At 43.8% G+C, this 18,791-nt stretch overlaps 1 protein-coding gene across 1 annotated transcript in view; it reads right to left on the bottom strand.

Moving 5' to 3' along the window:
* Nucleotides 1-3,366: 3,366 nt before the first annotated feature.
* Nucleotides 3,367-18,791, bottom strand: part of LOC133158562 (adhesion G protein-coupled receptor A3) — a 66,730-nt gene continuing 51,305 nt past the window's right edge. The window contains exons 15-19 of the mRNA XM_061285834.1: nucleotides 16,049-16,176; nucleotides 13,538-13,661; nucleotides 10,504-10,649; nucleotides 8,427-8,522; nucleotides 3,367-8,149 (exon numbers count right to left, since the gene is read on the bottom strand). Coding sequence (XP_061141818.1) covers nucleotides 6,706-8,149; nucleotides 8,427-8,522; nucleotides 10,504-10,649; nucleotides 13,538-13,661; nucleotides 16,049-16,176 — 1,938 coding nt within the window. The 3' untranslated portion in view covers nucleotides 3,367-6,705. The remainder of the gene's footprint in view (nucleotides 8,150-8,426; nucleotides 8,523-10,503; nucleotides 10,650-13,537; nucleotides 13,662-16,048; nucleotides 16,177-18,791) is intronic.

Genomic DNA, 18,791 nt, shown 5'->3' with positions numbered 1-18,791 from the left:
GCACAGTCGCACGCGCCAACACACGCGCGCACGCACAACCGGCAAAGCACACGGATTTGCTGAGATGATTTGAAATTGATACCATTAATGCAATTTGAGTTGTCGAACTGACAAAGAAATGTACAGTACAAGAGCTCCAGATGAATGTTCTAAAAGTCTATAGAATGTTTGCTCCCTTGATTGTGCGTCGGTCGGTCGGTCTGTGTTGAAATGCTTCCAAATCAAACTATAAACAGGATCACTTGTCAAGTTATGGAATTCAGGTCAAAGTTAAGTTTTGGGGGGGATTTGTGAGCCTCCACTCAGTTTTCACATCATTCATAGGAAATGAAATACTTCTTGGTTTTCTGACCTCCAAAACGGTTCAAATGCACATTTTTATTGCGGTATAAATAATCATTAAGCAAGTGCAACTTTGGAGGGATAGGTTTGTGTGAATTGTAGATGTGCAGTTTGAATGGGAGAGGTTTTTTCAGGAGCAAAATCTTCTGCATCACATTCCCGCATTTACCACAAGACGGCGGCAGTGTATAGACTGAGCCTTTGGAATTCATACGGTTAGCTTTTGCAGATAGTGGAACATTATGAATTTCATCACAATTATAATAAATAAGTATATATATGTGCTACTAAGTGATAAGGAAAAAAAGTGATTGTTGGCTAAACTAAATGGAAAATCTCACCGTCTTCCTAGCAGCCACTGTAATTATTATTATTATTATTATAATTATTCAGACCTACCTATCTCTATTGTCATGATGAAAAAGATTCTCTACACAACATTTGACTAAAAGCTAGGAAAGCTTCAGGAGGCACAATTGTACTCAGGGACTCTTCTATTTCCACTATGGGACTGTTATGTCATTTCCAGCTGCCTGCCCTGCTTTCTCTATTAAAGGAGGGAGGAGGTGGCTGTTGTGTAGCAGCAGCCTCTTATCATCAATCCACTGTCTTGTTTCCGTAAAACCGTCGTCACATGTGCTCTGCTCCTTTACAGTTAGTTGTACAAGGTTGCGTCACCAATGGGCAAAGCTATAAATAACAAAGACATGCCGCGGGGGAGGCAAGTATGATATGGTAGATGACTGTCAAACCCGAACAACAACATCACCGATTGATTGGCAGCGATCGTCCGTCTCCGAAACACTTCTTTTAATGTTTGCTCTGCATCACAACACTCACAAAGGATTTTATGCATGGGGAAATATGACAGCACACTGGCTGGCTGCGGCAAGAAAACAACTTATAGGCAATATGTTCATTGTGCTGAAAGAAAAAGAAGGTCTGTCTCAACATCTCCTGAGTGAGTTCTATACTCGTGTAACGGAAGTTTTTATCACGTACACTGTTTGAGGGCAAATCTTCCCGTGTCCTCTTGGAACTAAAGGTGAGCTGTTTCTCTTTTTTCTTATGGAGGCAGCAAGCACAACACCAAAGTCAATCACCCAAACACAATTGTTGTATACACTATGAATGTCCATATTGCTTCCTCGTTCCTACTTTCTTCTATTTTTCTTCACCCCTCTTCTCGATCACTTTTCATCCCAATTAATCGGGGCAGATGCCCCAGCCAACTGTTGATCATCGGAGCCTGGATGAATCAGAGATGTACATACCTGAGGCCCACATCACAAAGCCAATCCACCAAGCCAACAGAGAGTCTTGGACAATCCTGGATAAGTGACCCCCTGAGATGATGGTTATCCTCTCTCTCATCAATTCAATAAGATCAAATGACTGAACCTGAAAGTACTTGAGGAACCTGCTCTTGCTGCGTCGTTGCACAGTGCCAACTCAACAATCACCCATCTACACATGCAACAGAAAGAAATCTGAAGAGTACGATGGTGCTATCCCACACGTATGTATCTTGCTGCAATGTCACGGCCAGTAACTCAATAAATGTACAAGCGGCTAACTGCTAGCTGAAATGCAGTTGAAACAAGGATAAGAAGCAATCATAGGATATTATTCAAACGTCTTCCTGTTTTCATTCCCTCTTTGATTCGGGCACCTCACCCTCTGCTCTGTGTGCATTTGCCCCCTCATAATCCTCAAATTACCTTCAACCACCTGTCTCCTCTCCTAGCCGGCAAATGAGTCAGGAAGCGGTTCTTTTTTGTCAAGGGCGGCATTAGCATGACCATCACAGCTTTCTAGCACAAGTCATGGCAGGGAGGACTGAGTGCTATTTGTTATTGGCAAAGGAATGTGTGGAGGAAAAAGAAGGATGAAGGCAGGCAGACAATTACAATAGAGCCAGGATAACATGGCCTACAAGGCTCTAATGATAAAAAGGTCATCTTTAAGAAGGAGGAAAAATGCATTCGTATACAAAGCCTTCCCCACTCAATCATATGAAGTTGTGTTGTGAATGCCTCAGTGAAAGCACAGTGCAAAGTCCCGCTTGTTATTCCACATTTGATTACTCATGCAAGCCCACAGGCGGAATACATTGTCATCGCACTTTCTCACTTGGCTTCTCCCAGCTCAGGCTCATATTTACTCGCCTGTTTCATACATTGCTGAATTAAATCATTTTATGACATATCTTTGCAAACAGAAGAAAGTTGCAATGAAACTGCTATATTTTTTTTTTCTTGACCGTACACCATGCACGTTTTTCAAATGCAGGAGGAACTGGGAGAAAATGGATGCTAGAAGGCCTGAGAAGAGATTCAGAGCTACACATTTAGAAAAAAAAACCCAAAGACAACTTTAAAAGATTTAGACAAAAAAAACCTTCTTGATGCGTCAAACATGTTTCACCATGGTTACGCCGCTCTTCTGGTGTTACCTTTATTTATGAACAAAAAGTCAGACTTTGTTCTCATGAAAGAAAAGCAAACTATTCCCACAAAAGCCCTCACCAATATTTTCAAGCGTATTTACAATCACATAAGCCCTACTGGCGGCCTCCCTGTTTACTTTGTTTCTAAATCTTTAGTGAGCCAAGGCACATATTTGACATGAGATAAATAAAAAGAACAGAAGAAAAAAAAACCCATTATACTATGTGGATACACAGCTTAATGATGTACTTTTTGCCGTCTTGTTGACGAGCGAGCACTTCATTGTTCTGCTTGTCAATAATTTGGTCATTGCTGGTACAGACGGACGAACAATGATCCATTAGTTGTAGAATTTTTTATTTTGGTGGACCAAATAAAATATGATCCCTCACGACACTCTGTGCCGCTGCACACGGATTAGAAATGATTAGGAATTAGAAATTGACATCCACTTCTTCCATTGTGCGCTGCCAAGTTTCGGATAGTATGAACGATGCGCGGCCTGACGGTTCGTACCATTACGTGCACGTAACGTAGCGCCGACCCCCCCCGCCAAACACAAAGAGACGGCATCAAATGTCGAAATCCTGCCCCGCCCGCAGCAGCTCACACATCACAGTGAGGCAAGAACTGAGGGATCAAAACAAAAGGCACATTCAAAAATGTGCACGAGTGAGAAAAATGGCAAAGATACTCTCACCAGTGACATGGTGAAAAAATACATTTATTGGAATCTGTGTCAATGTAGAAAAAAGTCAAAACTGGCTTTGGGGTTTGTCACAGTACCACTGGTCAGTTTTCAAGCAGCTGCGAGGTGACCCAAAACAAAGCCGTCATGCTCATTTGGGACAGCACATCTGCTACTGCTGACTAGACTAGACTAGAGTAGACTAGAGTAGAGTAGAGTAGAGTAGAGTAGAGTAGAGTAGAGTAGAGTAGAGTAGAGTAGAGTAGAGTAGAGTAGAGTAGAGTAGAGTAGAGTAGAGTAGAGTAGAATATTGTAGAGTAGAGTAGAAAAGATTAGAATAGAATAGAGTAGAGTAGAGTAGAATAGAATAGAGCAGAGAGGGTCTTCTACAGTGGCACTATGACACCAAACACATTGAAAGCAAACACTTAGCAAATACACTTGCACAGCCATTAACAGAGCGCACCATTTCCTTCTTTCTCAATGTCTTGTGTTGAGAGAGAGAGCTATGTGTCCGTCCGTCCGTCCGTCATAGGGTCCGTGACTGGCCACCACCATGCTTGTGCCCGCCCCCAAATTGAGGCACAGTTGTCTCAAAGTAAATGACCATTTTGAATTGAATTGGATGACCTTTTATTGTCTATTTTTGGATTAAAAAAAGTTCTTTATCACTGAGACATTAAAAACAAGAGTGTCTATGTACTGTATACTATGGACTGTCAATGTTTTCCACTTGCCAGCTGGTGACTTTCCGTACATAAACGTATGCGTGTTAATGTATGTGAGACAGAGAGAGAGAGAGAGCGAGAGTGCGAGAGAGACAGAGAGAAAGCGCGAGAGACAGAGAGATAAAAGAGAGAGACTGTTCCAAATGAATGTCTCTGTTAACTGGAAAGGCAAAGTGAACGGCTGGCAGCATCTGAGTGACTACAAGGATATTTCAGCACTCAAATCGAGCCTGTAATAAATCATTTTGTCCAAAAGTGAATAAACTCCAGAGAGAGATTGAAGCATTGTCTAAGAATTCAATTGGGGTTTGACTTTATAAAAATAAATGGCACTGAGCATCACATGATTGCCCCACCCCCCCTCGCATTTCGACAGAAGACACACTTTTTAATCTTCCAGTCTGAACAACCATTTGCAGAATAATCACACTTAAAGAATGTATTCGGAGAGGCCAACATTAGCATGGGTAGTGCATTTGTATATCTGATACATCAGGAAAAGTCTCACAACACTTAGAGAATCTGCATACGCATGTTAATGGTAAGAAAAATGACAAAGGCATTCGGAAACAAAAGACATTTCTAAACTCAGATACTGAGTATTAAAATTGAGAGGTCAGTATTTTCCCATGACCTTATATATATAGAATTATTCAATTTATAAATATTTTAAATCTGGTAGAAAACAACTAGGAACCATTTTTATTCACATAGACAAATGAAGAAAGACAATGCGCATGCCCAGGTGCTTTTGCGAGAACAGGGTTTGCGGTCGAAATGCTGATTATATGCACTTTTGTCTTTTTTTTTTTCACTTTATGCTCTTTTGGATGAAATCTGTTAACCTCGCTCAGCTTCCCCCCTCCAAAAAATAAAAATAAAAACACACAATCCATTAACACAAACATGCGGGTTTCAGTTGGTACTCACAACCTCTCTCTTGCCTTCTTCTTTCGAATATGAAATCCTTCATGACAAACACTATCTATCTATCTATAAACATCTGAAGTTCCGTTTCTATTTTAGGGTTCTTTGGGCAAATCTGTAACTAATGAGTGATAGGAACTAAGGCTTTGACAGAACCTGTATATAATGAAGTGCAGCAGTCCTTTAGGTCAAGTCAAAGGCAAATGAAATCCTCACAGGTGGACAATGTAAGAGAAGCAATTGAAGGCTTTTAATTCTACCTTGGGAGACAAACACTAATATCACATTAAGTCCAAATTTTGTGCATTGATCACCATACACTTTTTTTTTCTGGACCTTCAGACTGCACTGGAATTTTGACGTTAATATAATTTGTGTATGTAAATAAAAATGACAAGATGTGTCATATCCTTAATATCTGTGCTGAATATCTAAAATGTACGTTTTTTTTCTTGAACTTCAATATCGGTAGTCTTCTTTTATGCTTGGTGTTTTTTGTCTTGCTTCCATTGTCGAGACAACTTGAAGAGTGTACAGTGGTGCCTTGAAATTGAAGCGAGCCCACTCACAGTGTTTTCGTTGAGGCATTTTTCTTTTGCTTTGACTTGTGACCAAAAACTTGAAATACGAGCTCGCACTATTTGCCGACAGTGAACGCGACTCACTTGGCAAGAAGCAAGAGTTTGGCAGATAAACATGCCAAGTTCGATGCTTACTCTCAAATTAAACCGAGGATCCAGAATTACAGATCGTGGTGCCGTTTCAATGGGGAAGACGTGCGAGTGTTTTGAGGACAAAATGAAATTGCAAGGCACCACTGTACTTCTTTTGTGACTGAATAAAGTATCTACAGTATCTGTCAATGTGGTTACAGGCGCAACTGGAGATTCAGAGGCTCATTAAGACAAACTGGAGTCACATTGATACTGTTGTGAACTTCGGAAAAAACGAAACAAAACACCATACGGAACACAAAATCAATACCACCCTGAAAAAGCATGTTCCATTTGACTTTTTTCTCATGTCTTGGATGACTATCACGTCGATGCCAGGCAACGTCATCTTTGTCGAAAATGTCTTGTACATATTCACAGCTGTTTGATTGAATGGCCACCAAATCGAAAATTGCTGGTTTAGTTGTCTAAAATACGGATGCGACGAGTTTGTTGAAGTTTTGGTTAATTTGATGGATGCAGACTCAAAGGGAAGAAAGCTTGTTGCCTTTGAGCACAAACACACACTATCCATACACAACAGCCATTCAATTTCTTTTTTACATACAGATATCTGATATCTTCTGTTCATGTGTATCTTCTGACATGTTGGTATATCTACCTTGACGGAATAGATTGTTTAGAGAATGGGGAGATTTCGGTCCAGTAGAAGAGCACACATACAAATATGAGGACACTGACTGAGATGTTTAAAAGGTTTTTCAATTCTGGGAGACATGTTTTTTTTTTTTTTTTTTCCTTGTCTGTTTTTGGTGGCATGAAATGTCGCTGCCGCTGCTGTTGCCGCCGCCGCCGCTCCTGCTGCTGCCGCCGCCGCTGCCTGAATCCATCCCAGACTACACAGTAGTTTCATTCTTCCAGGGTCCTGTGCGTATATTCCCTGTACTGTCCGAGCTGTAAAGGAGTCCCTCGTGCAAGCCGCCCTTTAGAATCCCATTCTGATTGGGTGGATTCTGCGGGTAAGATTGTCTGCGCGGGCCATGCATTTCCAAATGGTGATGCGTGATTGGCTCCTCCTCCGCCACTTTGCTGCACCCGCACAGGAAGACGCCAGCGTCGGGCGTCTCCGCCGGGCACAGGGAAGGGAAAATGTCCGCCTGGGCGCAGCACACATGCCGATGGCAGGGATTATGACACGCCAGGGCCTCGTGCGCAGCTGCCGCCTGGCAAGTATGATGGCCCTCGTGGAGGCCCTCGTGGAGGCCCTCGTGGAGGCCCTCGTGGACCTGATGCGGACACGTGTGGATGTGACGCTCGTGGCTGCTGTGGGGGCTGTCAGTGTGTGAGCTGTGCACGCTGCCTCCGTCAATATTGGAGGGGATATGATAGGCGTATTCCCTCTCGCTCCCCGCGCCGCCGCAAACGCTGGTGCCGGAGCGGCGGCTGAGATGGCGGCTTTTAGTCCTGATGCTGCTGCTGCTCTTCAAACAGGGGTGCAACTGGATGCCCGGCCGGTAACCCTCTGGATCGGCGTGAAGCAGCACGTGTGTGGCAGTAGGCTCCTCCTCCATCAGCTGTTGGCTATGCAGGGCGGCGCAACATGGAGTCACGGGCGTCAGACACGTGACGTGATTTTGTGACGATGGCAGGGCGGCGTGTTTACAGTGATTGAGGCCGCCGTGACGGCAGCTCATCAGCGCTTTACACGGCGAATCGCGGTGGCAGTGAGCGTGTCCGTGCGAAGGGGTATCTCCGTTGACGTTGACTTTTGGCGGCGCTTGGCCCGGCCCGTGGGCACCGGAGCAGCCGTTGGCTCGCCCCCCGGGACAGCAGGAACACCAGCAATGCCAGACATCGTCCCGTTTGGCACAGTGATGGATGAGGATGAAGAGGCCCAGCGTGACAGAGAAGGCACCGTACAGGCAACTGAAGATCATGTCCAGGAAATGACCCTGTGACACAGCCAGTGCCCCAAAGGTCCACGTGGCCAGGAAGAGGAAAAGCGTAAAGGCCGCCGTGCGTAACTGGGCCTTGAAGGAGTGCTCGTTGGCCAGCAGGGCGGGATTGACCGGGACGCCCGGGCAACCGGCGGGGCAGTGGCTCCCGGAAGGTTGGGCCGTCAGGGCGCCGGGCTCGGTCGCCTGCTGGCACTGAGTCGGCGGCGCGTCGACGGAGGCCAACCTTTGCTGCTCTTCTGTCAAGCGCTTGAGCTCGTACTTCTTTTCGGGGCGGCGCCGCAGTTGAATAAAGGTACACAGGAAGTAGATGCACGTCACCAGGACGATGAGGACAACCGGGCCGAAGAAAGCGCCCAGACTTGGCTCCCAGGCCATCCAGCAGCTGCAACACACACGCAAAGAAGTAGATAACAATCCTATTGGCAAAAATGTCAAAGGTCGAAATGAGATTTTCTTTGTTGAAGCCCAAAATAACCTTATTAAAAGACAGGAGACATAACAATGATCAAAATCCCGGATCAAAGAAATGACAACAATAGGAAATATGTATATGAAATGAAAATTCTTTATTCATATGGTTTTGACATTTATAGATAAGCCTTTCAATTAATGGCCGCAGTTTCCATTCCACTTTTCTTAAATTGAAAGTGTGAACTTACTATGGTGCTTGTTCCCCACTCCCGTAGTTGTCAAGATTGACAGCTGCTGTGACCCCACAGATGATGAGGGGCACTCCACCACTGATTAAATAAAATCTGGAAGAGATGACCAAAAGTGCTTGCTTGGTTCAAAACAATATATTTGAATTCAAGTATTCAGAAAGAATGACACTGTACTTACACCACAAATCTAAATGACCACTGAGAAAAAAAAATAGTGTTTAACCTTCGAAGTTGATTTTCTGCACACACCCCACCCAGTCTAGTCGTACACATTTCTTTTCTCTAAATACATATAACCATTCGTTGGTCAATGTTCTATAGAGTCTATCCTGTTCTGGGCCAGCGTGAACTGGAGTCTATCAAAAGGCACGCACGCCCTGCATGAGCGTCAACTCACAGGAACTCGGTTGGCATGAAGAGATTGACAATAAAGCAGACTTTGAGACTTTACTAAGTAAACCAACCCACAATCCCTGCCTGCACCCGAGTCAGTCGCCAACACACGGGGCGAAAAAAGGAGGAATTTATGGACATAGGCAAAACAGGAGTATGTTTCAATCACTTCATTTCCCTTTGGAATGACAGACACCCTCCTGTGAAATGAATGTTACACTTCCTCAGGGTGAAATCAAGGCCATGAATGCAAAGATTAGATGTGTCACCTTCAGGCAAAAGGTTCTATAGACCATATGATAGTGTGGCATTAGCAAGTGTTTAATCATCAGTCATCTGCTGCCTGATAAGGACAGCTTTTAATTGCAAAATGTGACGCTTGCATCACAGTGACTAAGAAGCGAGCCAGGCTTACAAATTGCGCGCAGCAACAACGCTAATCCGTCTCCACCGTGTCCTTGTGCTTTTGCCCTGGCATCCACTTTCCTATGCTATTTCCTCTTCCATCCTGTTCAATCTCCACCTTTGTCACTGGCCTGCCTAACCTTTACAGCACTCCATCTTGCTCTTTTTTGCTCCCCCCTGTCTCTCTCCCTTCACACCACATCAGATATTCCCCCAAATCCAATTCTAATCAAGGTGCCTGGCTTGTTTGGGACACGGAGGTAGGGGGATTGCGACGAGGGAAACAGGGAATGAGCTCGGAGATTGTAGTGGTTGGCAGCGTTAGCAGGCTGTCACTGCTTCTGAGTGGAACAGTTCCCTTAGGAGCTCCCATCCCCTCCCCCTACCAGCAGAAAGCCATTTACGCTCCTGTCAGCAAGATAAGTGTAAATGAGAATAAGCCCAACCGGACCTCTTTAACCTCGAGCTCAGTACAGCACATGCCTAACATATGTTAATGATTGCTCACCCAAATCTGTGCATGCTTTGTAATCATCATCATCATCATAATAATAACAACCATGTATGGATGAATGGACCATATGAACCATAAAAATCATTACAAGAATAATATTCACCAAATAGAAAAATAAGATGAGGTACTATTAAACATGACGCAGAGCAGATTTCTGACCCAATTGGCTTCAATTGTTTGCTTGATGTACCATTCGATGGAGGGACAGGGAGATAGATCAGCAGAAATAGGTTTGATAATGGGCATGGGGGAGATGGTGATTGGAGGGAGAATGGGGGTGGGCGCAGGAGGAGAAATTGATTTGTCTCCAGTCGCTAAGTCGTATTGCGTGAGAATGTCTGACAGGGACCATTACAGTCAATCACTACGGATCAACATGGCTGCAGGGCTGCAGGATCCAAGCGCTTGCCCCTGGACAAATGATCTCATTCGCAAGCAGTGCATGATGCCGGAGACTGCAAGTTGTGTATTAATAAGCCCAAGCATGAAGGTATTGGCGGATTTGCTTTGAAAGAAGGATGAATATATTTGAGATAGAAGGTAAGTCACCAAGCCGTTCAACCGCTTTGTTTTTCGGTGAATATCTTTCTTGCGGATTTCGGAGCCTCTCCGTGAATTTGGAGGCATCACTATAGACAAACAAGTCATTGATTGCAGGGAAGAACACGCAAGAATCATAAAATAGCATTACAAGAAAGCACACGTGCGCAAACCAACACAGAGCGGTCAAGACTGGAGAGCGATGCTCGGAAATGGATGTACCTCAACAGTGGTTGTTTAGGGGGCCTTGGGGGGTCCCCATCTTGGCTCTGGAGAGGCTTCTTAGACACCTGCTTGTAAATGTTCCTGGCTGTCACACCAAGCCACAGCATGGTCGCTAAAGACGAATAGTGCAGCACGAGTCCCACCTGAAAGAAGGAAAATGGCTGCTGCAATTACTCTATTGACTCGTGTCAACTTTTGCTCGCAAAATGTCTGTCGGGGGATAAAAGTTTGGTGTCTCATAAATATGAGTGTCATTCCAAGGGTGTGTCTGACTGCTTTACTTCCAGACCTTGATGCGAGTGTAGCGTAGAGACGAGCGAGCACAAAGGGTTGAATAAGTGCAAGGTTGTTGATAGCATTTCGGTGCACTTTTACATTTGGGTACGGAGCAGCTCCTTATCAGTTACGCTCGAGGACATCTGGGGTGCAGCCACAATAACAAATTAGAATATAAATGAGAGTCACGTTGGCAACTATCTTGTGAAAAGAATGCCCTGTAATGGATACCTGCACTCTCGCTCTAGCTTTGAATATTCATAAATCACATTTGAATGGGAGAACTGCTCTAACTTTGTCAAAAAGCCTTGACAGTTCATAACAATAGATTTCAAAGTGGGATGGAGGATGATGGGAAAATATTGAAAGGCAAAAAGCCCCCCCCCCTGAGCCATAGGCAATCAGTTTGGTCTGTAGCAACCTGAGATGCTCAATCAAATATTGTCCTTCCGTCATATAGACCCAGGAACCAAAACAAGTTTACAAGAGTCCTGGTCCTAATTGGATGTGTCCTTGAGCATGTTATGGAGAGCAGAAGATGGCTCGCTCGTGTGTCAATCCGTGTGTTGGAATATGCGCACTTCATTAGTTCAAAGAAAAAGGAGAAAGAAGTAGGCTTGTGGGTATTTTTAGGCCAGTCCAAATATTGCTGGGAACAAAAACAGAATTCACTTTCCTGCCTTTATGTGCATGTTAAGCATCGGACAGTGTAGACATTTGCATCCATCCGTCCATCCATCCACCCAACCATCCAACCTTTTGTGCATGGCATAGCGAGATGAATCAAATAAATAGATAATAAAGAATGAGGAAACCAGAAAACGAGTGCAATTCATAGTAGCATAAACATTGTCGCGTGAATGAATGACAGCAACTTTTCGACGCTTACTTAGTCTGGCAAAATCTGCCATCTTACCATTTGAGAAGTTGAGGCCAATCCACGCAGGAAAACCTTAAACAAATATTAAATATTGAAGGCAATGACTGCCTCGCTGAGCAGCACATTGATCACAAAGTCAACAAAGGATGAGCTGGAAACAGCCAACTAGGATCTAATGAATGTGTTTTCCACCAAAGAGCACCAGACTGGCAAATGTAGGCTCCCTACTCACACTGTTAGACCTTTTTTAATTGCTTGTTTACTGACCTTTTCCACCATTTCAGACCATGCAATTTTTTAAAATCTTTCAGGTAAAACACTATGCTCTCAATTACTGACATGCACCGAAAAAAATAAAAAAATAAAATACAAACAATTCAGATTCAACACTGATGTCAACACTACAGAAAAAAGAAACATTTTGAATATACGTACCCTGAAGGGTCTCTTTCCCAAATATGCTCAAAAGCAAGTAACCTCAGCTTTATTCCACAAGGCAACATTTCTCTCTCCTTGTGCTTTATGCACCTCCACGGCAAGTGTTGTTTGGCTCCACCCGTGCATACGATGGATGGGCTTATGTTGATGACATCCAGCTTGCAAAGTGACTCTACATCCATATGATCCCATAGATCTGTATCTCCACGTTTACTGGAGTTAAAATGGCAGATATACACATGGGAGATTTTGGGGCTTTATCACTAATCCGAGTTTGAAGAAGAAAGAAAAAAAAAAGATCACTGCTGGGATAGTGTATAGTGAAGAACACACCCATCCATCCATGCATCCATGCATCCATGCATCCATGCATCCATGCATCCATGCATCCATGCATCCATGCATCCATCCATGCATGCATCCATCCATGCATCCATCCATCCATCCATCCATCCATCCATCCATCCATCCATCCATCCATCCATCCATCCATCCATCCATCCATCCATCCATCCATCCATCCATCCATCCATCCTCTGAACTGCTTATCCTCGCTCGGGTTGGTTGGGGGTGTGCTGGAGCTTATCCCAGCTGTCTTTAGGCGAGAGGCAGGCTACACCCTGAACTGGATGCCAGCCAATTGCAGACACTAATGAACATTTGCATGTAACTATGCCAGATTATAGCCATTGGCTAGTTTCCATTTGTAGTCTCTTGGCGGCTCCATGTAACATTTTTAGTATACACGTGTACTGATTACTGAGCATCACCGGGAGGATTTTTCAAGCATTTTGGCAGGTATTCAGCAATCTTTGCAATTCTCCAAGAAAGGAAACCAAGCTGTGTGGTTTGAATATAAAAAGAAAAAGATGCAGCCGGCTGTCTCCACTATTTATACGATTTCACGTGTACTGTAAGTGCGGCTAGAAAGCAACGCGGCAAGACGTTGGGTTGCAGTCAGTGCACCGGGTCATCAATAATTGCCAGTGGATTTTCAAAAACATTCCCTCCCCCTTTATTATGGCTCATTTCCATGTCTTTCTTCCGCTTCTCCCTTGACAATCACACCATGTTGTTGTGAGTCGATAAATAATAATACGCCGACCGTGCTATACTCTATGTGGCGCTTCAACAGCACATGCTTCGATGTGTGGGGCTCAGTCACGCAAGCATTTTTGTCATTCTTTCCCAGTGGTCCACTTGACCTATTCCACAACATGGCTCAATGTCACCCGATGAGTAGGTGTGTCTGGGGCGAGCGAGCGAGGGAGGCTGCTTTTTGCGCTGGCAGCCAGCACGCCTCGACGAACGCAATCAAACAGCCCCGGCCGGACACGCAAGACACTGGCACAAAAAGTTCTGCCTGTTTTGATGCCAGAATAGCGTTGAAGAGGAGTATGATTCATGAGACACACACAAACATTGATTGTCACTTACTGCCTGACATATGATGGGATATTTGATTCGATTGATGCCGCCAGCAAACACAGCGAAGGTCAGAGCCGTATGGAAGCAGAAGTTGAGAAGTATATGCCATCCCTTCCGACTGATGCGGATCGCGCTGCCAAAACAAACAGCAACACAGAGGAAAATGAGCAATCGTATGAACCACAATTTGACATCCATTTTGTCCAGTAAAGAAGGATTTTGAAAGGTTTGTCTCTTCAACTTCTTCAAATCTCCCTGGTCATCGAAAAGCAATTTTTTGGGGGTTGAATTATAGTGTCTGTTTAATGAGTTACGAATGGTTAATGTTGGCGTATTGACAAAGTATCAAAAATATATATACACGCCGTGTGCATATAGGTGAACGACATCACGGTAATCTCAGGGCACACATATGGAGAGGACAATTTCCCCTCAACCTCACACTGGCATTGAGTGAAAATTGAATCCACGCTAGCAGCACGAAAGAGCGTACCACCCGTGACATGAAATAGCGAGCGGAACTCCTTAAGTGCATTACAGTTGGCTACCTCAAATTTGTTTCAAGCCGTAGACCTGCGGCGGCAAAGTGTCATTACTGTCACCACACAGAGTACATGCAGGTGGGGATTGTTTCCAGTTGGCTAGCGCAATTGAAGCGCCCTAGCCCTGTAATAAGTATGTAGTTGTATTCGATTTGAGTCCAGGGTTGCACAGCCACGGGCAAGGCACTTAACCCACTTCAGCGTGTTCTGGAAATACAGTAGATGAAAGAGGTCAAAGCATAACATACAGTTGGACACACGGTCCCGTATGAACAAACTATTTTTGTTGTCTCAATATAAAATATGATATCCTAACACGGAAATGGTCAATTTCCCAAAAAGTGATCCAGTAGCACTTGAGTCAAGTCCACGTCGATAAATCATTGGCAGCAGTGCAGCATGAGGGCTGCCAGAATTCACAGGTCTGGAAAAGAGCTGCTGCTTCTGCTGCTACTGTCTCTGCCACGGTCCAGGTATTGAACTGCATCCAGCAAAGAGGCCAGCATTCAAGCTGGCTGCTGGCTGGCCTCCCTGGAAGGAGGTTTTCATAGGCTCTCCACTGGCTTTTTATTGGGTCAAGTACATTAACCTGCAACCCTGCAGACTCCCTTCCTCCAGAGTCTGTCATGAATTAAGCTGTCTTTGTGTCTCATGTTTGAGCCCGGAAACTACATTTTAGGATAAGAAAAATGTTTTTGCGCTCCAGAATTGCAGATCTGGTAGCTTTCCCACAAATTCTTATTCTAATAAGCCCACTTCTGAATCAAAGTGTGGGGCACTAGAGAGACACAAACGTCCGTATAGCTGCAATAAAAAGTCACATTTTGATAATATAGTATTCCATTTACAACTCTGCACAATCTCAATTATGGGTCCAAACTTTTCGTTTAAAAGGCAAGCTCCTGGCTGAGTTGGGGCTCCAACGACAAAAAGGGAGCCAAAGCTCAGGCAACCAACTCTTTGGATTGAACTGAGAGCAACGGATACAGAACAGAGGGAGTAGGGAAATGTTATTAATATTCCATCTGAGCCAAATCAGAACCGAAATGACGAAAAAAATCTCACATTTTTGTGATTTCACATTCAGAGAAGAGGAAGACTGACATTTGCAAAACAACACTCACTATATTAGAGGATAAACTCAAATGAAATTCTACTACCACTACTACTACTACTACTTGAAAGGGGGAACATGACAGAGAACATTTGAGAGCCACTGCTTTCATCATCGCTTTGGCATCGGGTAAAAAGCACGTGGAGAAGGATTTGAGATTGGAATCTCAATTAGCTTCGTATTTTCCCCCATTTATCACCCTGTTAGTGCTTCACAGACCGACTATCAGCTTGAGTGATACGACACAATTTCAGTGTTACCAAACAGAGATGGCGTTTAGTACTGAGGAGTGACAAGGGAGGGGAGAGAAGAGATGCTAAAATGGGTGTCCTTGACGGGAAATTGTTCAGGTTGGACATTTTAAAGCTTTGACAATACATGTACTACATTTGTCTCACTCTAAATGATACTTTTTTGTCTTTGAATAATAAGAACGTTGACATGCATAGATCATTTTAGTATCATTTCATTCTAAAGCCGTTATTCAATGAAGCTACTTTAGAGAGAGTAAGATGGCAATAAATGATGGTACAATTCAGCAGGCCAGATAATACCACTCGTCTTGTTTCAACTTAACAAAATAGAATAATAACTTTAGTCAAAGCAGCTGCCGTCTTTTCAGAAAGACTAAAGTGGCCACACCACATTCGGCACGTTCAGAATAAAGGCGCACAAATGAAGAGATGAAGTCTGTTTGAGGGACTCACGAAAACATGGCATGGAGCCATGTCTCCATTTTCAATTGGAAACACTACGACGAGAGGATCAAGACTCTCACAGCTTGAAGCCAGACCAAGGCTTTGTGCACTCAGGACGGATCGCTAGTCCCCTTCCTATATCTGCAAAAGGTGTGACTTTTCTTACCTGTGATGCACTATATACGTGATGATGGAGGCAAAGAGGCAGAGCAGCATGACCGCCGTGCAGGCATACACGACCGGGTGCAAAAACTCCGCTGGGTATGGGGGGAAAGACAGCACCTTCTTCAGATCCTGCGGAGGGGATGAAAAGAAGAAACGGCAGTTTCATGACAAGTCATTCCAGCCGTTCAGTTCAATGAGAAATAATAATGAGCAAGTGTTTAGAAAATTGCACCAAGAAAAGACGATGAAATGTCAATCTCAGATTTGGAATTCTCAACTCAAACTATAATGTGCTTAAAAAAGCAAATACGGTTGTAAGCCACGAGGACAAACAACTGTCCATTCAACATATTGCATTTTTGGGAGCCGGATCGCCAAGGAAAATTCAAAGAAGTCTTGTTATAGGCAGTGCTCATTAAGTATTATCAGCACAGCGCCGTTGTGATCTTACTCAAAATGATAATAAATAACATTATGAGCTTCATATAATATCAGTTGAATGAAAATGATACTTTCCACCCTGATGGCGCGATAGGAAAGCAAATATTGGACACTGGACTATCGAATGGTGATATCTACAAACAATTTTACATATAAGCCTGTGCTTGCTTAGATCAAGCAAGGACGTGACAGTATTGGGGCTGGATAGGGGATATGACACCCAACACTGATGTTTGGATTTCATGATGCAAAATGAAGGACTCTATACATCATATCCATAGCACTGTCAGCTCAGTTGGCAGCCGGACAGCCCTATGACACAGATCCATTTGCCAAAAGTAACGTGCATACAGTCCACACTATCTAATACCATTGTTATCGGTCAGTGACTGATGAAGACATGACCTTGAAATGAACAAGGCTGCAAGATAGTACAGGGTGAAGGCTTTTTGGCCAGGGCAGTGGCAAATGTAGAGCAGCCAAAATAGTCAATCCTAGTAACATCACTGGGTCTGATGATGGCTTGGAGCCAAAAGAAAACAAAATGCCAAAGACAATTGAGTGTTTGGTCATGGTAGGATGATCCCGTTTTTGGGGATCCTGGTTTTGAAATGACCAGACATCAGCCATTGGAATCTTGAATCAGCCTTTGAATGAACAACTGCAACTAGTAAAACATTAAAAACGACACTGTCGATATTCTCCAAAGAAAACTCATTCATCTCCTGGAATTGCTAGAATGGGAAAAATACAAAGGATCGAAAAAAAAAATAAGGAGAAGTACTGTTTTTACAATGGATAAAATTGCACTGCAAATATGTGCTGTACTTTCATTTGAGCACTGAGATCTTCGATGGCAAAACAATGTGCTGTACTCCCATTTGAGAGCTCATGACAGAGCAAATGGGGTTCCGAAATATCAAACAGCTTCAACCAGTTTGTTAATTCATGTTTAACAAGCAAATATGATGTTTGTATTTACCCTCAGAGCGATGTCATCGAAGGACAATACAAATGGGTTAATTACAATTATAATGATGTGCAATGATGTTGATGGAAAACAAAAGCCCACGGCATCAGCAAGACAATGTGTTGAAATGGAGCTTTTCATTTAAATGATGAGCTTGAAATAGTATACATTTATTGGGGAGTCAAGGATTTCGGAATCAGACCAATCCATCCTGCCGTTATTTTTTTAGAAGAGCACAAGGGACGAGGTGTATTTTGTATTTCTATTTGGTCGACTGCTAGTGAGCAGGTCCCAGCCAGGCGTGAAGTACGCATCCAGCTCCTCCTTCAACGAAAAAGCATGTGAATTATTACTGAGTGAGCCGCTGAAGGAGCTCATCTATCTTGTAGTATGGGTAAAAGAAGAAGAAAAGATCTGTGTCACATCACAATGAATACCAGGGATGTTCCTTCTGCTTGTACAAAGTAGAGAAGAATGACGCAAGTAAAATGGAGACAATTCCCAATCTGATACAAATGGTTCCCCAGCATTAGCTCGTGATTGAAATCAGCGGTGGTTTGTCAATAGAAGGGGCTAATGGGTCATCCTAATCCCCTTGTGGGGTTTGCATGTTCTCAGGGTGCCTCCAGGTACGTTCCAAAAACATGCATGGTCGGTAGCTGGGATGGGCCCGAGCATGCCCGCGACCTTCATGATGTCAAATTCTTGCAAACGGAATGGAAACAGCGCCTCTGCTGCTCGGAGTCACATACTGCGCATGTTTTGTGTTTTCATACTGGGACTGCTTCAAAAGCCCTTCAAGACAACATTGTAGCAGCCCTGTGGACTCTTGCCAAAATGGAAGTGAAGAGACTTGCATCATCAACCTTGCAACACTATGAAGCCCCAGACGCAGGGGAGGTAAACATGAACAGCAGGACACCCCATTCACACATAGCAGCATAGAGTCAGGATTTACTAGCAGCCCAGTAGGAGATCTTAACACTTTTAGAGCTTGTTGATCCTTCTTCTTTTCAGCAGCAAAGTAGGCGAGATTAGCTTTCAGAAAAGAGCCGCCTCGTTCAAATGTAGTCACTAACCCACTGCGTCGTGCAACGATATAGGATGTCCGCTTTCATTTCAGGGAAGTAGATCAACGTCGAGTCCATGTTGCGAGAACAAACGTGACTTCACCAGGATCGTGGATGTAAGAGCAGCGAAGGTTCAGAAGCAATCAAGAAGCATAGGCAGTACAAGGCAGCACAAAGGACATTTGGACAGATATTCAAGCCATTTGGTTTGACCAAATGTTCAGCTTTCAATGTCCCGTGTAAAAGATTGTAAACTTGAAAGC

Source organism: Syngnathus typhle, linkage group LG8 (genome assembly GCF_033458585.1).
Source record: "Syngnathus typhle isolate RoL2023-S1 ecotype Sweden linkage group LG8, RoL_Styp_1.0, whole genome shotgun sequence".
Lineage (NCBI taxonomy): Eukaryota > Metazoa > Chordata > Actinopteri > Syngnathiformes > Syngnathidae > Syngnathus > Syngnathus typhle.
The sequence above is the reverse complement of the archived record's forward strand: the minus strand, read 5'-3'. Positions and strand labels throughout refer to the sequence as shown.